General features: G+C 35.3%; 2 protein-coding genes across 4 annotated transcripts; both read right to left on the bottom strand.

Moving 5' to 3' along the window:
• Positions 1-262: 262 nt before the first annotated feature.
• On the bottom strand, positions 263-5,911 carry LOC135623209 (uncharacterized). 3 transcript variants are annotated; one of them, XR_010491309.1, is made up of 7 exons: positions 5,473-5,908; positions 3,710-3,818; positions 2,427-2,518; positions 2,049-2,307; positions 1,401-1,544; positions 788-950; positions 263-562 (listed from the first exon to the last, which is right to left on the bottom strand). XR_010491309.1 is itself a non-coding variant. In XM_065125884.1 (6 exons), the coding sequence occupies exons 1-6, from the start codon at positions 5,817-5,819 to the stop codon at positions 855-857; spliced, it is 1,047 nt and encodes a 348-aa protein (XP_064981956.1). In that variant the 5' UTR covers positions 5,820-5,908; the 3' UTR covers positions 634-854. The 3 variants fall into 3 exon arrangements, 1 of the variants encoding a protein (XP_064981956.1); XR_010491310.1 differs by lacking the exon at positions 1,401-1,544 and having other exon boundaries at positions 5,473-5,911; XM_065125884.1 differs by lacking the exon at positions 263-562 and having other exon boundaries at positions 634-950.
• A 3,380-nt stretch (positions 5,912-9,291) lies between these two features.
• LOC135623207 (protein PIN-LIKES 6-like) lies at positions 9,292-21,949 on the bottom strand. Its single transcript, XM_065125883.1, has 12 exons — positions 21,809-21,949; positions 21,084-21,344; positions 19,323-19,402; positions 18,512-18,636; positions 16,373-16,494; positions 14,785-14,976; positions 12,928-13,002; positions 12,021-12,121; positions 11,271-11,323; positions 10,602-10,796; positions 10,033-10,178; positions 9,292-9,608 (listed from the first exon to the last, which is right to left on the bottom strand). Exons 2-11 carry the CDS (start codon positions 21,267-21,269, stop codon positions 10,057-10,059), a joined length of 1,251 nt encoding a protein of 416 aa, XP_064981955.1. The 5' UTR covers positions 21,270-21,344; positions 21,809-21,949; the 3' UTR covers positions 9,292-9,608; positions 10,033-10,056.
• Between the last annotated feature and the right edge of the window lie 327 nt (positions 21,950-22,276).

Here is a 22,276-nt window from a genome sequence, read left to right as displayed (position 1 = left end):
CCATTTCAGCAATCTTATGATGACATCAATTTTTACAATCTAAAGCCACTAAATCAAATAATAAGACCTTGAAGTGACATACGAACCTACTACAAGTATTTTCTTTCATTATTTATCCATGTAAAGCAAGACTCTAAAACTCTGTGTGATATCCATTTCAACGATCTTTTACATAATTACGAGAACAAGATCTTGGATGATATATTGATTTTACCGTTTAATATCTCTAAATCAAATAACAAACGAATAAAAATGAGCATAATATCAAACTGCATGATCCATCATCAGTGCTGAGCAATATTTATACTAAACCACAATGAAAGGACATGGAGTTCGTTTCTTGAGACACTCCACATTAGCTGATCCTTTAAGAGGAGGCCAAATTAACTTACCACAAGTCCTTCACAGAGGCCACCACTCGATAGATTCAGTTATTGACGATTGTTGTATCGAAAGCAACCAACACAACAACCAACCATTATAACAATGTGAAAAACCTCGATCTAAATCCCACTGAAATATAGTTGCAGCTCCCACAACATTGTGAGGATCACTAGGGTATCTGGCACGCCAAACAATACAATAATGATTACACGAACGAAGATTAATATATGTTAAAAGAAACATGAGAGGTGGTTGGAAAGTCTCCATGTTATATAAATAACTTTCATCGATTATGCGGCATTGGAGTTTTCAGTATTCACTTTATATCCAGCGACATAGGAATCTTAAAATGCAGTAACCCGGAATCATTTAACGAAGTTGCGAACAAACAACAAAGGTTTACCTGCATTTATTACAGAGATCATTTGTGCTGCACCATCTGCTGCTACCTGTTACAATCCTGTGGCATATCAGAGCTTTGATCTTCCTGCAGTGGAGCCCCCTAAAGCAATCATCACCTTGCCAATGGCTTTCCTATCTTTAATAGCAGCAAAAGCCAGATCTGCCTGTCAATTGAAAAAGAACAGGGTACGTGAGTCTCTTCGATACATAACCAGCAAAGCTGCAAAAAAAAATTAAGAGAGATGGTAAATAACAGACTACCAAAATAGGCAAGTGATTTTATTGGCTGTGCAGATTTTATTTTATTAAAAGGTTTCAACTGCATAAAATGGTGCCCAAGATGATTGTCAGTGACTCAGGACAGGTATCTGTCCTCGAAGCAAGCTTACAATGACATGGTAAAAAACAAATGAATAATTCTGCATCAATATCTTGCAAATTGCAACAGCTGTTCTGATGATCTAGAGAACTTTCAACTTTCTCATGGATTTTACTTTACAATTCTTAGCTAAGACATCATATAAATGAAATACATTCAACTTGGTTTAGACAAGAATATCACGTTCAACTACAGAAGATATTCTTGTCTAAACCAAGTTAACATGAGTTGATACCTGTGATAAACTATAGGAATGAGATATATGAACAGTTAACAACCCCTTTGACAACCAGGATAGCAGCTCCTCAAGAGAATTTCTTAGGATATGTGGTTGATGCAGTTTGTAGCTGCCCCAATAAAGTCCATGAACTGTCCAGTTCTGGAGCAAATTGCACAAGATAATAAGTTATCACTAACATATATTCTTTAAAGAAAAACAAGAAATTACCAATGATCAAGAAAAAGAACAAACTTTCTTTCAAACACTAGAAATCGACACCCTGCACCCATTTATACTACAAAAAGGTGGAACCTTATTTAAATTGCATACATTTGTATACTGAAATTGGTTAAAAAAACACACTTCTTTGGCAACACATACCTACCTTCATCACAATGCTCCATACAAAAAATGTTGAAATTTTGTTTAATCAGCAAGATTATTACATAACTAATCTATTGGTTTAAAATTGAAACTTATGTTAGCCACTAGAAATTCAACCATAATTACCAGAAGATAATAAAAATTGACTAGGCATCAAAAAGCATAGTTAAACCTTAAAAAAATGCAAAACCATGAACAAACAATCACAACGAACAGTAAATCCATGAAAAAGATGTGGCCGTCCATATCCAATTCGTGTAGATAATCTATGATCGCTACCTTCACAAGAGCAATATTTGCTGGGATGACTGGAACTTCACCACTTGCAAATCCAATGATAAGAATATTTGCGCCCCAGTTAAGAAGCTTCATGCACTCTTTTGTAAGTTTACCCCCAACTGGATCATATAGAACATCAACTCCTTTCAGATTTCTCGACTTGAGGAAATTCTTCACACTTTCAATGATGTTCCCCTTTCCCAAGTCAACGGCATAATCGACACCCAGCGACTTGAGAAATTGCACCTTTTCATCACCCCTGAAATTTGGTGTTCAGATGAACTTTAGATGTATTCCTTGACTCTGAGACAAGCAAATCGTATTACAGAAAAAAGACTCAATAAATGCAACATCGTAATGCTTGGATTTCAAACTAACCTTGCAACAGCAATAACAATTGCCCCACAAACTTTTCCTATCTGCACAGCTGAAATACCAACACCACCAGCGGCACCAAGGACAAGCAGTACCTACAATTTTCCATACTTTTTTGGTGTTAATCATCTTAAAGATATAATGTTGGTATTGTTTGTGTGGCAGACGAGTTACAATTGTTGATCTTGTTTGTGACAGATAAGTTGTAGTTGGCTTGTCCCATTCGCTATTAGTTGCAAAAATCATTGGTAAACCAGAAAAGCATGTGATTGTGCATATTAAGTATTGAAAATTTAACACAGAAAACCAAAGCTTTAAGATGTCGTAAAGGTTTTGGTTATTGTAGTTAGCATGCTTGTAAGCAACAATATGATTTTACAGTTGGCAAAAACAAGAAACAAAATGACTATGCTTTATGTTGCAGTATTCTGTACCCGACTCTTGTTCAGGGATGATGCGATATATGTTCTCACAAACCAGCTCATTCAACGTGTATTCTGTTTCTTGCAATTCTTATGTCCATCTATAATTTTTCTTAATTTATCAAAGCCTGATTCCACTTATTATGCTTTCTCAGATCATGCCCCTTTTTCACTAAAACATGACCATATTTCTTTGTTGGTCCAAGATGTCCTGTCCTGTTATATACATTTTCGTTTACAATATCTTCAAACATTACCTACCAAGTCAACAACATCATATAATATGGTGCAAAGCTTCTTCTTTCTAATGGTACAGAATACTTTTTGTTTGGAAGTATTATAGCGTTAACTTTATCAGCAAGCGACAATTGATGATTTTCATTTCTGAATGTGGCTGCTCATCATTGAATATGATGCATTTAGCTCATGGGCTCTTCTTCATCTTAGAAACTTGTCCTCTCTCCAATAAAATCTAGAACAAAGTAATTGCAACAGAACGGAGAAATTGCAACAACATATACCTACTGATTTTTGGAATAAAAAGGAAAAACTAGACTCAGATTATCAGTCTGAAATCTAAGATAGTATCATGTTTTTTTCTCAGATTATTTACTTTTAAAATATTATTTTATTCTTTGTACACATCTTGCCATGATTTTTCGGATATTAGAAATGTAGATCCAGTGACTCAAAATGAATTTAATCAATTTAAGCACGACACTGCAAGAAGCTAATCTCATAAATGCAAAAAAAAAAAATATTCTATCTTAATATGAAAGATTAATGAGGTTTGACTTCAGTTCAAGTACCACTAGTTAAATTGAACTGATAAAAAGATAAGAAAATATTTAGAGAAAGACAAACCTGACCAGGTTTTAGTTGTGCTCTATGAACAAGAGCTACATGTGAAGTCCCAAAAGCAACAGGTAAAGCAGCAGCAGCAATTAGGTCACATCCCTCGGGCACTAAGAATCTGTCTCCAGAACCCATGTAGCAACAAGATTAGATCGATCTGATTAATCAAATTTTGTCTAAGAAACCTGAAGTGAGCTTGGGTAGTCAACAAAGCACATGTTCAGCATTTTATTATCAACTTGCAACTACTTCCATCCAGTGATTTAAAAAGGCGCTCGGGCGCTCACCTAGGCGCTCGGGCGAGATGAGGCGAGGCCCGAGGGCCTCGCTAATCTCTCAGGCGCTGGGCGCTTCGGGCGAGCGCCTGGGTTAACCAAGGCGACCGAACCAGGATTTTAGGTCTGGTTCGGTCCTGGTTCGGTCTCTGATGGTTAGTTGGTTCAATCGAACCAACTAAAATTGATATAAGTGAGAACCCAACCCTAACCCTCGCCGCTGCGACTCCCGATCCCGATCTCGCTGCTCGCTGCTGTCGCTGCTCGCAAACGCTGCCTCTGTCGTCGCTCGCGCCTCCCGCTGCTCGCCGCTGTCACTGCTCACAAACGCTGCCTCTATCGTCGCTCGTGCCTCCCGCTGCTCGCCACTCCTGCTCTTGCTCCCGCTGCCACTGCTCGCCGCTGTCACTACTCACAAACGCTGCCTCTGTCGCTGCTTGCCACTCCTGCTCCCGCTCCCGCTATCGCTGCTCGCAAATTCTGTTGTTGTCGCCGCTCGCGCCTCCCGCTGCTCGCCGCTCCTACTCCCTCTCCCGCTCCTGCTCCTACTGTCGTTGCTCGCCGCTGTCGCTACTCGCAAACGCTGCCGCTGTCGCCGCTCGCGCTTCCCGCTGCTCGCCGCTATCGCCGCTGCCTCCTTACACTCCGCTGCCGCTGCCGCTTCCTCTTTTCTCAGTCAACAGACTCAGCACCCCCTTACACTTCCTTCTTCTCCTTCTGTTAACAGTATACAATATACTATATATTGTTAATATTGTTAGGTTTATTTAAAATTATTAATTTTCAATACTGTTAATAGATTTTCTTAATTTAATAACATATTTTAATTTAAAATTTTAAATAATTATATTTATTAATTATATTATATATTTTTATAGTTTAGCGTCTCGCTTCGCTCGGGCGAGCACCTGGGCGAGCTTCGAGCGCCTAACGCCTCGGGCGTTTTTGGACCTTGGCGCCTTTTGGCGCCTAGCGCTTTTTAAATCACTGATTCCATCGAATAAGCAATGCATAATCATAACCCCGACCAATGATCAATAAATTCCCAATAATTAAGTTTTGATTATGATCATAAGCTTCCTGAAATTCTTCATAACAATAATTTGATGTTCTTTCTCTAAATTACTTGAAAGCATGAAAAAGGACTGTTGGTTTATTTTCCACTAAGTTCATGTTTTATATATGTATTCTGACATCATTAGAGTGTAAACGACTATGAAATTCTGGGGTAGTGCTTAATTAGGATTTATATTTTTATGCATAAAATTAAATGGCATAAGAAATATTCAACAAAATAGCCCTCCAAATTTTCGACACGACGCAGTCAACTATATGCGACACCACACAAAATACTAATCTTTTCGCTCGAAATGAATCCCTGAGGATTGAAGAGTTGAGTTCCTCCATCATCGAATCACCCTTTCTTATAAAGAAAACCTAGTCAAAATGAATCGAAAAGTCGAGCATCAGAGAGAGGGCAAGCAAAAGAGAGCTCACAGGTCTTTCTCGTCGACGACAATGAACTCGGCAAAGGACCCGAGGGCAGCAAAGGAGCAAACTTTATCCCCGACCTTGAACCTGGAGACGCCGCTTCCGACGGATTCGACGACGCCGGAGTAGTCGGAGCCCGGGATGAAGGGGAGGGGGGGCTTCTCCTGGTAACGGCCCAGTATCTGGAGGTAATTGGCGAAGTTGAGGCTCGTGGCCCGGATCCGGACTCGGACCGAGGTCGAGGAGGAGATCGCGGGGACGGGGTGGAATTTGGTGACCGCCGCGATCGGGGACGAATCGGAGGTCATGGGGACGGTGGGATCACCGAGCTTCATGCAGACAAGCGCCTCCATGACAGTGAAGAGAGAGAGAGAGAGAGAAAGAGAGAGTCGTGTAGGAGACGGTGCGAGGGTTGGCAAAATTGCATATATGTAAAGGTCGTGATTTGTGCTTTTTTTTCCCTTCTAAATAGGCAATTTATCAAGAAAAAGCCGGTCGTATTGATGATGTTTTTTATGTATTTATTTTTAAATGATATTTTTATGGGTCGATTCGATTCGATTCGATTCGATCGAGGTGATTTGGATTGGAGCATTTTGGATCGAGTTAGGTCCGATGTAAATGGATCCGATCAAATCTTACTAAATTTATGAATGAGTGTAATTCGAGCATAATCAATATATTTTTATCAAATCATTTCATAATTTTTTCGGAACTATTACTATATTATTATTCTAAGACATTTAGCATCATTTTTTTTTAATTTTTTTAGGATAATTTTTTTAGAAGGTATTTTTGGGTTGAAAATATATTTTTATCCAAACTTTTCTAAAACTATTAAGGAGAGATGATAATACGTTTAGTATTATTATTTTTTCTATTTTGTATAAATTTAGAGTGATTAATTTTTAAATAAAATATTTTTAAGTTGAATATGTGATTGAGTGTAACATAAGTATAACTCTTTAAATTTTCATCAAATATATCAAAACTTTTCTAGAACCATTGGGTGAGATAATAATATGTTATTATCTTTTTTTATTTTTTATGATTATTATTTTTTGAAATAAGATATTTTGTGTTGAGTCTATGATCAAGTGTAGTTCTTTAAATTCATCAGACATATCCAAACTTTTCTTGAACTAATAATGTGAGATGCTAATATGTTTATTATTATTTTTTTTTTCAATAAATTTAGAATAATTAATTTTTAAAATAAAATGAATCTATGATGGAGTATAACTCTTTTAATTCTTATTAAACCTATCCAAACTTTTCATGGACTACTAGGGTAAAATGTTAATATATTATTATTATTATATAAATTTAGAGTGATTAATTTTTTAAATAAAAATATTTTTTATTAAATCTATAATCAAGTATGACTCGAGTGTAACTTTTTAAATTTTCATCAAACATATCAAAATTTCTCTTGAAATATTAGGGTGAGATGGTAATATGTTATTATCATTTTTTTAATTTTTGTATGAATTTAAGATGATTAATTTTTAAAATATGATATTTTTATGTTGAATCTATGATAGAATATAACTCGAGTTTAACTTTTTGAATTCATTAAGCCTATCAAAACTTCTCTTGAACTATTAGGATGAGATGCTGATATTATTATCTTTTTTTAATGAATTTTGAGTGATTAATTTTTGTATGAATTTTTATCAAACCTATTCAAATTTCTCATAAATTACTAGAATGATATGTTAATATGTTATCATCATTTTTTTTATATATAAAAGTATGATAATTAATTTTTGAAGTGGGAGAATAAGGAGGAGGAGGTAGAGATAGAGGGAAACTAAGAGAGAGGAGGGTAAGGAGAAAGAAGCCAAATGGTGGAGGTGGAATGGGAGGAGACTGTGTGGAAGTGGAGGAGACAGTGTAATAGAATTTGAAGGAAAAAAAAGTAGTGACTTAAAAAGAATAAATTAAATATTTATGTTTTTATTAAATCAATTTAGTTTGTTTTATGTCAAGCAAATTGATTCAGTCTAAATAACCTAAGAGTCAGGGTTAATAGACATCGACTATTTTTTTTATTTTATAAAAAATATTTCGATCTGATTAAAAAAAATCCCTCCATAAAAATTATATATATATATATATATATATATATATATATATATATATATATATATATATACACACACACACACTTCAAATTCAACTCACAGAAGTCCCGAGTAGGTTTTGTAACCGGCAATTAAACGAGAAAAGTCTTATTAATTATGGTGGGTGCAACCCATAAATGCTCCAAAAGCCGTTGAACCGATTCACTTGAACTCTATTTTAGGTTAGCCGAATTTGGTTCACCTTCCACCAAATTGACTTAAAAATCTCTAAAATAACTAAAAAAACCAATAAAATAAGTATTTATAATTTGTGTATTATTTTTATCTTCAAATTTTGGAGACGAGTTCGACAAACTTCAAGTACATGAATTATGTTAAACTCGATTTCATATATCAGATCGGACTATATGGTTAATGTCGAAATAAATTGCAGAATTGAATTTAACATAGTTTATTTACGGGTGCAACGCTAAGAAGTTTGTTTGTGCAACTCCGTTAATCATTCAACAAACAGAGTATAGTAACTCCATTGGCTCGATTTAGGTTTTCAATCTTTTAGGTTAATTGTATATTGGAGTGTAAGATAGATAGTTTATTTATAAATGTAATGATAAAATTTTATTTATAAGTGGAACAATAATGTTTATTTCGATAATCTCAATCCTTCAATCCAGCAGACAAGTTTATTGCTATAAATTAGTATTTTAATTAGTTTTTCTTATTTTTAAGGTGATCTTAGGGGGTTTTCTTGAATCGAATTTGAAGAGTAGGATGCTCCCGAAGTTTAAGTAAAAGACAATCAAAACATATCGTAAATATATTTTATTTTAACTTAATAATTTATTTTTTTTAACATAAATAATTTAAATTATTTTGATCAATACAATAACTTTTGATCTTCTACTATTTATGACACTCATATGGAGGTGTATATATATATATATATATATATATATATATATATATTGGTCAACTTGACATACTGTATAAAAGATATAGGGTTGTGATCTTCCTACTAATATTTGAGGGTGAATAAATAATTTATATTAAAAAAAAAGATTTTTATAACCAAATTACCCTTATAACTTTCAAATAACTATATATATATAATTTAGTGTACATTATGAGTATTTAAGTAATTTACATCTTTATTTTTAGTTTAAATCAATAAATTAATTTGTTAGATGCCACGTGTGAAGGATTTGGGTATGTGGATGGATATATAATAGTATACTTCAAATTTCTCCGGTCTAATATGATAATTTCAGCCTTTACAAGGATAAAAAGCACAATAATCGATAGTTCATGTGGAACGAAGGAACAAACAGGCAAGTGTTAATGGGTAAATCAATGGAATTTGGATGACAACTGTCAGTTTAGAGATTTCATGAAAATAATAATGTATTTAAAATAAATATCGGATCAAATTCACTGGGGGTAACAAGTCAGGTTTTTGCAAATATTTACAGAATGGATTTAGGAGGACTGCATGATTAGTGCACACAAATACTTCACTCTTACAATTTATCCTAATCTATGTAATTAAGCATATTTGTCCTTTTGATTGTTCATCAACTAAATGCAAATAATACCCTATAATTTCCAAATTTGAACAAAATCTTTCTTAAGGGTTTTGGTTATTCCAAATAGTAGCTATGAGACCTCATAAGCTGTGTGTTTAATTTAAGAGATTGGAGACACATCAATAAAATGATTATTAGGTGATTAATGCAACAACTGAAGAATCCTTAAAATTCAATCTAATATAACCAAAATTAATATTGGAACGGTTCCAAGGAATCACTACAAATATTAAACCAATAATAGCTTGTGATAGAGATGAAGTCAGCAAGTGCTTGATCTTAGTTGGATCCTCTCAATGGACAGAAGATTCTCTCCAAGATAATGATAATGTTTTCGGCATCGAATGACAAGTGCATTTTTTTTGTTGTTGTAGCAAAACCGATGTCATCAGTCAAAGGACCTGCTGCTGCAGATGTATATCTATATATTCCTATTGATGTGTTACTCAGGTGGGCAAATATGTACATCAACCTGAAGGGAAGAGAAAAAAAAAAAGAAAAAAAAAGAAAGAGAGAGGAATAAATCAGCATTTCTCTGAAGATTTATCACCATGACTTGAGTAGAACAGGGAGTAATTCATTCATAATCACAAAGAACTTAAATATCAGTTGTATCGATTATGTCAATCGATCGGTCCTATCAGACACTGGTATTAAACATATAGCTTGATGCCACTAAGGATTTAAATATTAGTTGTACCGATATTATCAATCAAATTTGATTTAACTTTATTTAATGATGTCAAGTGGTAAGGTACAAATTACCTATTGCCTGATAATACCATATCCGAACCATGTTTAAAACTTTGCTCATAACATCTATCTTCTTCCATTATTGAAGATTCACCAGAAAAGTGTGTGCGAACATAGCGAAATAGAGAAGGTAAGAGTTGTACCACATTGGTGAGACTGTACGAGGCTTAGAAAAGTAAGCGCAGATAGAGAACAATCCATCCAGCCATGGAGAAGACAGCAAAAATGTGAACCCAGAATAGAACAGAAGCTGCTTCCTTTCCGCAGCCTCTTAAACTGGCAACTGCACCTGTAACAAAATTGGAATATTAAAAACCCTTTCATGAGATGATCTGTCTCTTTGCAACAACATAGTAAAGAACAAGTATAAAGAATTTGGATACTTCATCTTAATTGTGGCTCACGAAAAAGAAAACAAATGGTTCATACTTCCTAGCAACGTAACCAGTAATTATCGGAGCTAAGACCAATATTGACATAAGATAGAATCTTAAATCGAATGTCAATTCCAAAGGACTTAAAAAGAGAAGTGGAGTAAAAATTCTATAAGATAAAACTCAAAAAGTCAACTACATCGACCACAAGGTTCTGCATCATCTTGGTGTGAACGAAAAAAGGAACTCACAAGGTTTTAACACTACATTTTGTTCACATAAAAGCAGGTCTAAAGATGGTTTCATCATCAATAACAACTAAAGGTGAAGGTTAATACCAGAAAGGACCGAGGTGGGCATTGTGTGTTGCAGCAGGAGGATAAATTTGAACATTTTGTCATCCCTGGGAAAAAGTCCAAGCTTGTCCGCAACAGTGACAATGGCAAGCCCTGCAGGAGGAACCAAGACCAATCGCCCAAATATGATAGCCACAGTCGTTCTTAACCCAAGTCTTCTACTCCCTGCACCAGGACCTGGAAAGCAACAAAGGTTGAAGAACACAACAGGCACAAGATATGACAATATGCACTTGAACTATTTCTTCGACTTTTGAAAATGCACATCACTGGAAAAGAATGCCATGCTCAGCTTACTGGGTAGCGCTAGACAAGACAAATTAAATCCCATCGAATAGCTTTTAGCATATACTTTTACTACCATGCATCACTGGATAACTTTTAAAATAATTGTCAATGTTATCTTATAATCTTGGATTTAGTTCCCAGGAAGAGGTGCCAACAAATTATTATTTTACACATTCCAAAATGAAAAACATGTCTTTGGATTTACATGTACAGAAAAGTAGACAATTTATGCAAGAAATAGCAATAAGGTCCACAATAGCCTTACTTGTTGACAGTGACATTAAAGACTCTTGAAATATGATTGAATATATGAATTTGATATACGCCTAAGATAATGTTAGCTTGATAATTGTAAAGACTTACCATCAACGAGATTACCACCCAAGGCAAGCAAAATGCATGGAATCATTGCTTCCCTGTGAATGAGTATGGATCAATATGAAGTATAACCAGTATATATACTAAAATTCACATGTATCTTCCATTTTAACTGAAAAGAGTCCCAAAACATAGCATAACCATGCAAGAAAATGAAGTCATTTTTTCAGCTACCAGCTTCTCAGCTTGATTTAGCCTCAAGCTCACCTCATTAACTCAGTATACCAACAATAAGAATTGACTACAACAATATGAACAACACTTATCAAATAAATTCCAACTGAATCATCATACTTGACACTCTAAATTTCTCCAAGATGAATTGCAGTAAGTATTTATCTTAATACGACTTCAAAAGCTTTTTGTTCACTTTTCGACCTACACATCTCTTTTTTCTGCAAGGCTGGTCAACATTAACTTCTACATGCTATCAAACAAGGCTTCCTTCATAGACCATGCTTGTTGTCTCATATTACCTATATGATTTTTAATAAGTTAACAAGACCACACAGCTTGGTCCTGTTAAAAAGACTATGCTCTAACCTGACCATGTTTGCTTGGGAGTAACCAGCCTCATGGAATCTTGTGTCCTATTTTTAAAATTTACAATACCTATGTTTTCAACGAAGCTTTTACTTCGCTTATTAAATTGAGAAAATGTGCATTAAACAATAAAATCTTTAATGCAACAGAAAAGAACACAAGTAACACCATAATAACAGAACAGAATAGTACCCAAGAATAAGGCAGCTGTCAGTGAAAAAGAAGAATGGGGCATCATCTGTTAGGATGAGGTGCTTCAGAAATGGAACAATGCCAATTACAATTGCCAGGACCTGTTGCAATATATAAATATTGTTCAGTTGCAATCATCAAGAAACCAATCATGCAAACAATGTCACGACCACAGGCAAACTTCAACCACAGTAATTTAAAAAAAATCCAAAATTAAATCTGTAGAATAAAAAAAAAAACTTTCTGACCTTCAACAATCAAACAAGAAAAATTGAAAGATTGATGAATTTTACTCTAACGAATGAGATTATATTTATTTAAACCAATATGTGAAATGTACTATATTACTGAAAGCAAGGTTCGCAATACCGTACCATACCGGTATTTCGACCTGGGCTCGGTACCGGTACGGTACGGTATACCGAGCGGTACACCCAGGTGTGCCGAGTACTGTAGCACTGCTATAGTGCTATAGTGCACTCGGACCGGTAATAGGCGGTCCGCGTACCGACAACCTGTCGGACCGGTACGTACCGCCCATACCGAGCGGTACGGTTCGGTACGACAGACCCTGACTGAAAGTCACATGTATGTCTTAATATGCATGTATTAGTTTCTTCAAAATAAAGGGATCAGTTCACCATCAGAATAAGGTGTTCCAATAAAGGCCAGTGCAATAATGCCTCTCTTTAGCTTGATCAGTCAAGCTCTAATTGCATATGAAACGAAGATGAAGTTGTCAAAAAAGAAAAAGAAGCGTCATCATTCATGATATTACAATAAAAAATTATCGCTTAGGCAGGCCAACATCATTCTTTCTTAATAATCTAATGACCATAAGGTAGGTTCTTTGGAAACTAAATCATCAAAATGCAATTCAAATATTTAAGTTCAAATAACTACTTACTGAGGCAATAATAGGAGGCTGAAAAACTTGCTTTATCTTTAGCTTTTCGACCAGGTAGCATAGGTGCTCAATTAGCTGCATTAAATAAAAGATCAAGAACAGTCCAGTCACATAAGTCAAGAGCTCAATTTAACCACAAGAAAAAAATGAGTCATAATATAAATTCTTAGACCATAAGGAATCCCCTTTCCTTTTCTCCTTAATCACAGCTTAGATTATCTATAAGTTTACAAGTACTAGAGTACACAACATCAAGCATTTTACTTCACCTAGCAGCACACCATACACCGAACAATGTTCTACCATGTCAAAAATCTACACTCTTGCAAAATATTTAAGTTATCCTACTATGCAGATCTAGCAGCAAGTTCACATCAAACGGTTAAATTGACAAGAGTCATATAATCAAATGAGAGCTTGCTATCAGTAGTGTCAACTAGCTTTGATTAAAAGCAATAAGGCACAATGTGCTCAATACAAGCAAATGCTCCTTGCATGGAGATTCTTGAATAAGAATCCCATAAAGCCTGGTTTTATGCATGTATAAGAAGTAGTATGTGATAGCAGCATGAACAGACATGAGCATTGAACTCGGATGTGTAACCAACCAAGTACCCGAAGTAGAAGTGCAATAAAATAGGACTAGGATACATATTAAAACAATTAAAAGTATAAAATAAACTAATATGTTATTAAGTTTAGTACAAGGTCTTCAATTTCGAATAATACCGCCCGTATCGAGCGGTACGTACCGACCCGTTAGCAGATTGGTACACGGATCGCTCGCTACCGAGAGGCGACATCGTAGAAAAACGAGGCAACATCATAGATTTTTTAAATTATATATATAAATAAATATAATAAATAAATAAAAATAAAAAATATATATAAAGGCGACGTCGTACTTTTTTTTTACTTATATATATATATATATATATATATATATTGAACGGTATACCGAATAGTATATCACTCGGTATAGTACCGTACCATACCGAACGAATCTCGAACCTTTGGTACGGTACGATATTTCAATCCTTGGTTTAGTAAACTACCTATATTAAAAAAAAATAGTATAATCACTGATGAAGAATAGCCCTAGATCGCCACTAAAACTTATGAATTAAAATTTCATCTACAAATATCCAAAACTTAAATAAATAAATTTAATTAAAATATCAAAATAAGTAAATGGGAGTAGTTAATGGGATAATAGTCCCAACTCCCATGGCTACCTCCAAGGGAGTGGTCACACAAAAGATGGACCTCATGCACCCTTTCTTTTTTTCCCTTCACCAAGCGTGCATGCAGCAACAAGCAACAAAGGGATCAGCATTATTCCTCTTCTGTGTTCTTTTTTTTTTCAACTATGGAGGGCTAAGACAAAAAACATTCTACACTGCTACTGCCTGCTATTTCATCCCCTTGGAGGCACAGCAAGGCAAAATTAGGCAAATTCTATCTTGACTTGGCCAAGTCTGTCGATTAGGATGAGTCAAACCGGGTACAGTGTGCATTGAGGCACTGGTCGAAAGGCCTGGACTATAACCAGCATTATCTAGACATAATTATATTTCTAAGTAAAATGGTTATGGAATACATGGTGCCAAAACACCAAGTATGATTCCAATTTTGGTGTCAAAACACCTAATTATGCTTATCAACAAAAGCAGTCATGATGCTTGAAAAAGAATTAATCAGGATGATGAAATTACAGATAAAAATTAGTAATACCACTGAACAAATTTTAGAAAGATAAAAAAATCAAACTGCATCGTTGACTAGGAAATATGCAAGACTTGACACTACAATCAGCATAAAGCATGATAGGCCAGATAATATATGGGTTTCCCTTACTCTCCCTTGTCTTGAAGATTCATGACCAGTAATTTCAGGCTCCTTTGAAGTCAGCAATGGCACTTGATCAGACACGGAGTCATTTACAGGGACCTTTGTTGGAAGTTTCTCCTCATCTGCCCCATCAAAGGTTTCACCTGGTGGTGGTGCAAGCATCTGAAACACATAGGTATACAGGACTATTGCACCTACCTGTAACATCCACAATTAAAAGCTTATAAGATTACTATGGCCTTCAAACCTGCTGACACAGGATGATTATATGCATAGTTATCATGTGACAATAAGATTCTATAACTCTAGCTTTAAAAGAAAATAGATTCTATAACTCTGAAGACTTCTGATCATAGGCAAAAAGTTGTGTTTATAACAAAGATTGAATTCCCAAAAAAAGCTACCAGTTCCCAATGCATAAAATATAAAAAAATATCTTTTCATAATTGCTAGGTAGAATTTCTTCTAATTCTATTATAAACTCAGCCATCTCTTTTGATGCTTGAGCTCACTTTGACCAATCTTCAAAAAACAAATCAAGTTTCTTTAATAGGCTTACACAAATTTACGACCAATGATGCAGGCATTGAAATATAAAGAGGGGGGGAACCTTGATACATAAAGCGTTAAGGAAAAAAACGACTGGTGAACCTTCATATTTTTCCCTTGACGGTCTTAGTATGGTCCAACTCTAATGGAGGTGGAATGCAAGTAATAAAAATATTGCAAAGGATGAAGTAGAATTAGATGGACCATATAGAAGAGTAAGGAAAAGGACAGAGGTGGTCTTAATTTCATCAGGACTATAACTGGATAAACACCAAAGCAATCAACAACATAACCCTGTTCCTAAAGATGCACTGAGCCACAACATATATAGGTTAAGTCATTGACAATTTGAAGCATCATTTTAACCTGAATAGTCCTGTAACTTTCCTACATCAACTTAAAACCAAGAAAATTCTTCAGTGTGACTATTACATATAGAAAGAAGTACAAAGATTGAGTTACATGAATAGCTTTGCAGCCTAATTCTAAAGCCTGTGCTTTGGATCGAGAAATTGGCAGAAGATTTTGTATCTAAAAGAGTGCCATTTGCTTCAAACGAACATGTTGTCATTGGCCCAGTGCATCCATTTGGTGCACAATTTAGGCTTGATAATTTGCTCAAATATATCTCTTTGTTCATCTACAAAATATAAGTTAGCTAACTTTAATGCCTACTTGAATGAAAGAAACCTCTTAATGAACAAAATCATCTAAAACTAGGGGCTTGATAACAAATGACGTTGGAGGAACTCTCAGTTCTATTCACTCAAAAAATGGACTTTAAAGGATTAATTTTACACATTATCTGCATTAGAGACTCATGTTTATATATGAATTGACAACCAGAACATTTCCTCAACATGGAAGATAAGATATATGTAAACCAATAATCTTATAGCAAACAATGAAAAAGTCAAGAATAAAAAGTCATTAAACAAATCACTTATTATAGATTTTACATAAAGAATTGGAACAGAAAATGGCCTATCTATAAGATAAAAGGCATAAAGAAGATCTACTATGTAGCAAGAACTGTTATACTTACCCACTGACCGAATGAGATGTAAGCATTCCCATCCTGGCTACATTTGTCACTGTCACCAAAAGGGTTTGATTTGTCTCGACATAGAGCAGCAATCAGAACAAGAGGTATATTCCCAATGTTTCCTGTATTCAAGATTAAAGCAAGTTTAAAATTCATAATAGCAACTTTCTGACAAGTTGCAACAGTCAAATACAAGGGTGACTAATATGATCTATAACAAGTATACCATCTATACTTTTCACTCTGCAATCTACCCTACATCCCCCAACACCCTCTCTGAAAAATGAAAAGGAAAAAGAAAGCACTCTTTTTTGCTTTTAAACAGAGTAGGGAAATAATCAAACCCTGTACCATTTAAAACAAAAGGAAGACATTCCATAGATGGTTCCTAAATGATTGGCATTTCTCCTCTCAATAATAATAATAAAGGAGTTTCTTTGGGGGCTTGATGGGCTGCCAGCAAGTTGAAACCAACCACCAGGTGGTCAGAACAACAGATGCAAGACACCCATTTCCTGAAGGTCAGCATGTGAAGAATTAGTGAGCCTATGACAGCATGACACACACACACACACACACACTCTCTCTCTCTCTCTCTTGATGCTTGTTGGCACTATAGGCATGGGACATGCTGCAAATATAAAATTCCTGATAAAACATTTAAAACAATATTGTCAATCATATGCTCTACTGCACTTCTTCCAAGCATTGAATTCTTATCTGAACTGCTCATAATATTGCTTGAAGAAGCACCTATAATGACCACATGATAAAACCAGTTCTAAGTTCTAATGGGCCAGTATGGGAATCAACCGATATCATACTGGTTCATACCAGTGTACTGAGTGTTGGTACGCTGGTTGGTACCGAGTTTCAGAAGAAACCTGAAAAGAACTGAAAAAAATAGAAAAACTTGTCAAGGTACAGGCCTTGTACCAGACATACTGGGCGGCATAGAGCTCTGTATTATGCATACTACCCAGTTTACCTCCATTTGTACTGAAATGTATAGGATGATATTGCAAACCTTGCTAACAAGAACCTCGTCCAAGATAATTGATCAAGTAAGGATCTTCATAGTCCACAAAAAATATACATATATTAAAACTAGAATTTGGTGGAAGGTTAAGTAAATCATGGTTCTACTCTACATTTCACCAGACTGTTGGATCGACAGCACGGACCATGGCACATGCCTCCTAGTACCATGCATACTCAAATCGTAAAAAAGGTTCTGCAGCATGTGCTGGCATCTCATATGTTGCTACGTTGGACCCGTGTTGGTCTGGTCGAGGACCGACACAGGTGTGTTTCCTGATACATAAATCATGATTTAAACAAAAGGCATTTTGTATATGGTTCCTTCACAATTATCAATTCTCCTCTTGATATTCAAAAGAGAAAAGTTTCCTCTTGGTCAGCAGCCAGCAAGCTAGAACCAACCACCAGGTGGTCAGAAATACATATGCAACGCATCCATTTTCCAAAGGCCAGAATGTGAAGAATTAGTGACTCCGTAACTGTATTACCCTCCTTTCTCTATCTCAATCCTTGCTGAGAGTGTTGGCACTATAGGCATGGGGAATGCTGACAATTACAAAATTCATGGTAAAACATTTCAAGAAATATAGTCAACGTGCTTTACTGCACTTCTTCCAACCACAGGATTTTTATTTGAAGTGACCACATAATACAATCAGTTCTAAGGTTTTACAAGTACCTTTGCTAACATAGTTGATGAAGTAAAAAACCTTGATAGGCCACATAAAACATACATATTAAAACCAGAATTTGGTGGCAGGCTAAGTAATCCAAGAATCAGTAATAAACTAATTTAATATATCTAAAAAGAACACCAATATTGCCTTTGCTTTCAATTTCTAGTTGCCTCTTCCAAATGATTATTATACGAAGTAATGCAGCAACCTCAACTAACAAATTTCCTTGGAGAAACACAGAGGAAAATAATTATAAGCCAAAGGATGACAGATGTATAAACATAAAAATGGCAACCACTAAACCACTAACCAACAATGCATTCAAAGTAATAACAAATGAACAATTAACATATACAGAAAATCCTTAAAAGAAAACTGCCAACCACTAATGTCAGATACTCATCAGGAATAATTGACTTACCAATTCCAATATTTATAACGGTAAACTTGAAGTATGGACGTGGTGGTCGAACAATGGAAGCAACGACAAGACCCACAAGAGATCCTGATATGGTTGCCAAAATGATATTAACAGGAATAAACCACCTGCAGATGTAGAATATTAGTGTGTTGTATTGCTGCTCACCAATTTTTCACTCGGTTAGAATATGAGGATAAAACTATTTGTTTTAGCAACGCAGCAGAACAAATATCTTGTGTTTCGTACATGGTATGAGATAGCGAAAAACAAAGAAGATCATACAATTGATGCTAGTCAACAGCCTTTCCTTAGTAAAAGTAACCATAAATTTCAAGGCTTTATGACCAAGAAAAATGCAAGAAACAGGAAAAGCATAATTTTGAGCAAATACTTGAATTCCAGAAAAGAAACCTAACCCTGCTATAATTTAAATTAAGTTGGAACCACCAAATGATAGAACCAAAAAAGAAAAACTAAGAATTTCCTTTGAAGATTGTGTGTTGACACAACTTTTCACAGATAGATTTAAACAGAAAAGAAAATTCTTCACCATGAAAAATGCATTCACTGCCATGGATGTCAAGATACTAGCACTATTCTATTGGGTATTATCGTGAATATCACAGACAGTAAAACAGTACCAATCATGAATATCATAAACAGAAAACCAGTATCTATCATGTATAATCAACAACCCAACCAGTAAAGCAATAAACATTTTGGAAGAAACAAATATTCAAAACATGAAGATCAAAAAGACAAATTTATACAAAAAAAAATGAATTATGAAGAAGCCATCAACAAATCTTACCACTCGAGCAACTTCTGCAAAGTTATTGCACGCCCAAGTTGGGAGAATATTAGGCAAGGAAGGAGAAGAGAAAAGACAAGCTGCAAGATGTTATCAGGAACAATATGTCACCAATTTTGTCAGGACAAGAAAAATTATGACGAGACAAATTCCCAAGAATTTGCAATTAAATACGAAAATGATAAACAAATAATCCCTTAGTCTCCTCTTTTTTTAAAATCCCTTAATCTCTTTCCTCTTTTTTTTTTTGTTTTTGCTGACTCTGAAATCAAATTTATCCTTACATAAACAGACTTCTCCTTTTTCTTTAAAAGCCCATCCGTGTAAACTATAAATGAATATGCAACATTCCTGTTGGCTCAACTCTCAACTACAATTACTAGCTTATTCATAACATTTTAACAGCCAAGATTATTGGTAAATTTACTATGGTAAAAAATGAATAATTACTTTTAGCAAGCAGCGGAGGCAAAGAACAAACATCAACATATTCTGAAACTCACTATAACCAAACACTAGTAATAAGTAATAACATGTATTATTGAACCAAAGTTGACAATGGTCCACATCAAAGAAGGCACCTACCAAGAGCAATCTTCAAATTGAATCTTGTTTTTTTAGACAAATGAAAATGTGCTTTACAACATCATAATATAATTTTCCTGATATAAAGAAAATGCAACAAGATATAGGATCTTGGTGGCTAACACATCCCATGTCTCACTGGGACCATAGCAAACTATTACAAAAATTCTCTTTTGTCTATGGGAGCACCATCACTGTAATACACGGAAAAGGTATCTGACCACTTCATAGACTAGTTAGTAGTAATTTATTTCTTTCCCCTTATCCAACAGGCTTTGCTCCTGGTTCATGAATAATTTACATGCTTGAATTATCTTGTTACATGTTTGCTTTTCACCAATGTTATAATTAGCATGTGATGGGCACATTGCAGTGGAGACTGTTCCTTATAGATTGCTGATTGTGTGCACCATTGCACAATGCCCAGAGGCCAAAGCAGACTACTAAATACTATTGATCAAATAAAAACACAAGTGCTTTATTATATCAAGGATCCAAATAAACATGCTTTATTACACATGCTTCATATAAAATGGTGATTATATATTCAGTCCTTGAAAAGGAGAAGGGAAGGAACAGTTTTTGTCTAATAATCTCTGCACTCCGAGGAACAAAGATCACCAATCTGTATGCTCAAGCGTGGAGGAATCATCAGCCTCGTTGTTTGTCCTTTGTTTAAGGTATAGATATATATAAGTTCATGTCTCTAGGGTAAAAAGATCAAGACCAAAGGTAGAAAATCTTAACCATCTTAACTTGACTAACTAACTCATCACACCTAACAGAATCAATCCTAACAAAGTTTGCTTTCACTTCCACTTAATTGCAGGTAAACAATATAGATCATTTGATACTACTGTGTCCATATCACTGGCATTCCACCTTATACCATTGTCGCATACATAGAATTGTGCTCAAGACTTGAAAACACAATTTAGAACAGTGCTTTTCACCTACATGACAAGTTTAACATGTCTGGCTAAAGGAAACAAACTAATTACTAGTGAGGAACCCTACCATCTGAAAGCTGTTAAATTGCTATTGTTTGCAGTGTAGAATGCAAATAAAAGAAAATGATGAAATGTAGGATAGCTTCTTAAAATTTCTTTTGCATGCAGAAATTTCATAAACAAGTATGGGATAATAAATTTTGTACAACTATAGGTGATCACTTACCCCATTAAGAAGCTTCCGGCCATTAGCGGGAAGAATGTTGACATACTTGGAGGCCATAAGAAACCCCATAAAGCACATTGTAAACACTTTTGCTATTGGTAGAACAGCAAATTTCATCAATGCGAAGACGGACTCACTACTCCCACTCTGACCATCCGTTACGACGGCCAACAAAGAGCGCTCCATATTCGCAGAGCTTGTTTAAGATCTCTGATGATGCTTAAACAACCTCCAAGAACAAATCAGACGATATTCGTTTCCCTGAGGCGTATAATTGGAGAAGAATTAGAGGGCTTATGGACTTAACGTGACTTGCTCAAACAGAAAAAGATGCACTACCGCAAATTCTCACTCGCAAAATTAAAAGATTAGAAGAAAACAGTAAGATGAATATTTTTTACTGTGAAATTGATATACACACCAAATCTGAATAAAAATATTTTTTTGTAAGAGGTAACGCCGTTTCTATTCCATAAAATCATCAAGAAACAAATCTACCAAAAATTTTCTGAATAGAAGAAGGATTTCACATGTTCTCTCCCTCCTTTTAGATCATATAAAAACAGCCAACTTATAACAACTCTTGACAACCAGTTGCAACAACCATTCCAATCCCAATCTTGCTAACCACTTCAAATCTATAGCCCCCCCTCCCACAAACTCACCAAACGTTCAAGAGGAACATGAAAACCCCACAAATTTCCTCGATTTCTTCTTCATCTTACCCGTTCTCCGTCAAGTCAGCGACCATTCAAGAGGTCTCGTCCCGCTCCTCAGATCCGGACCCTCCAAGAATGTTCCAATCTCGCACTTGAGGGATTCGATCCAATCTCTCTCTCCCTTCCTCTCCCTTCTTCTGCTCTCCCCTCTTTATAACGGAGTGTTGAAACTTCCGTGCTATTTACCAACACGTCATTTATAGTTTTAGTTAGTGAGGAAATCTTCCGTGGAAACCCCGAACCTTAAACTATTAACATTTTAGTCCTTTTTGTTTGGAGAAACAGTCCCTCGGTTCGAAAATAAAAAGCCCATCCTTTCGGTCCAGAAGCGGCCTAATTCTGATTTCCGGTCGGACCGGCTTCAATTTTGGTATATGGATGGGGAATTAAGGACAATTCTTAATGTTTGGTGTGGAAACAAAGAGTAATAACTGATAGATTGATGGGCAATTATGGTCCTTAATGTTTTACATG

Source organism: Musa acuminata, chromosome BXJ2-9 (genome assembly GCF_036884655.1).
Source record: "Musa acuminata AAA Group cultivar baxijiao chromosome BXJ2-9, Cavendish_Baxijiao_AAA, whole genome shotgun sequence".
Classification (NCBI taxonomy): domain Eukaryota; kingdom Viridiplantae; phylum Streptophyta; class Magnoliopsida; order Zingiberales; family Musaceae; genus Musa; species Musa acuminata.
The sequence above is the reverse complement of the archived record's forward strand: the minus strand, read 5'-3'. Positions and strand labels throughout refer to the sequence as shown.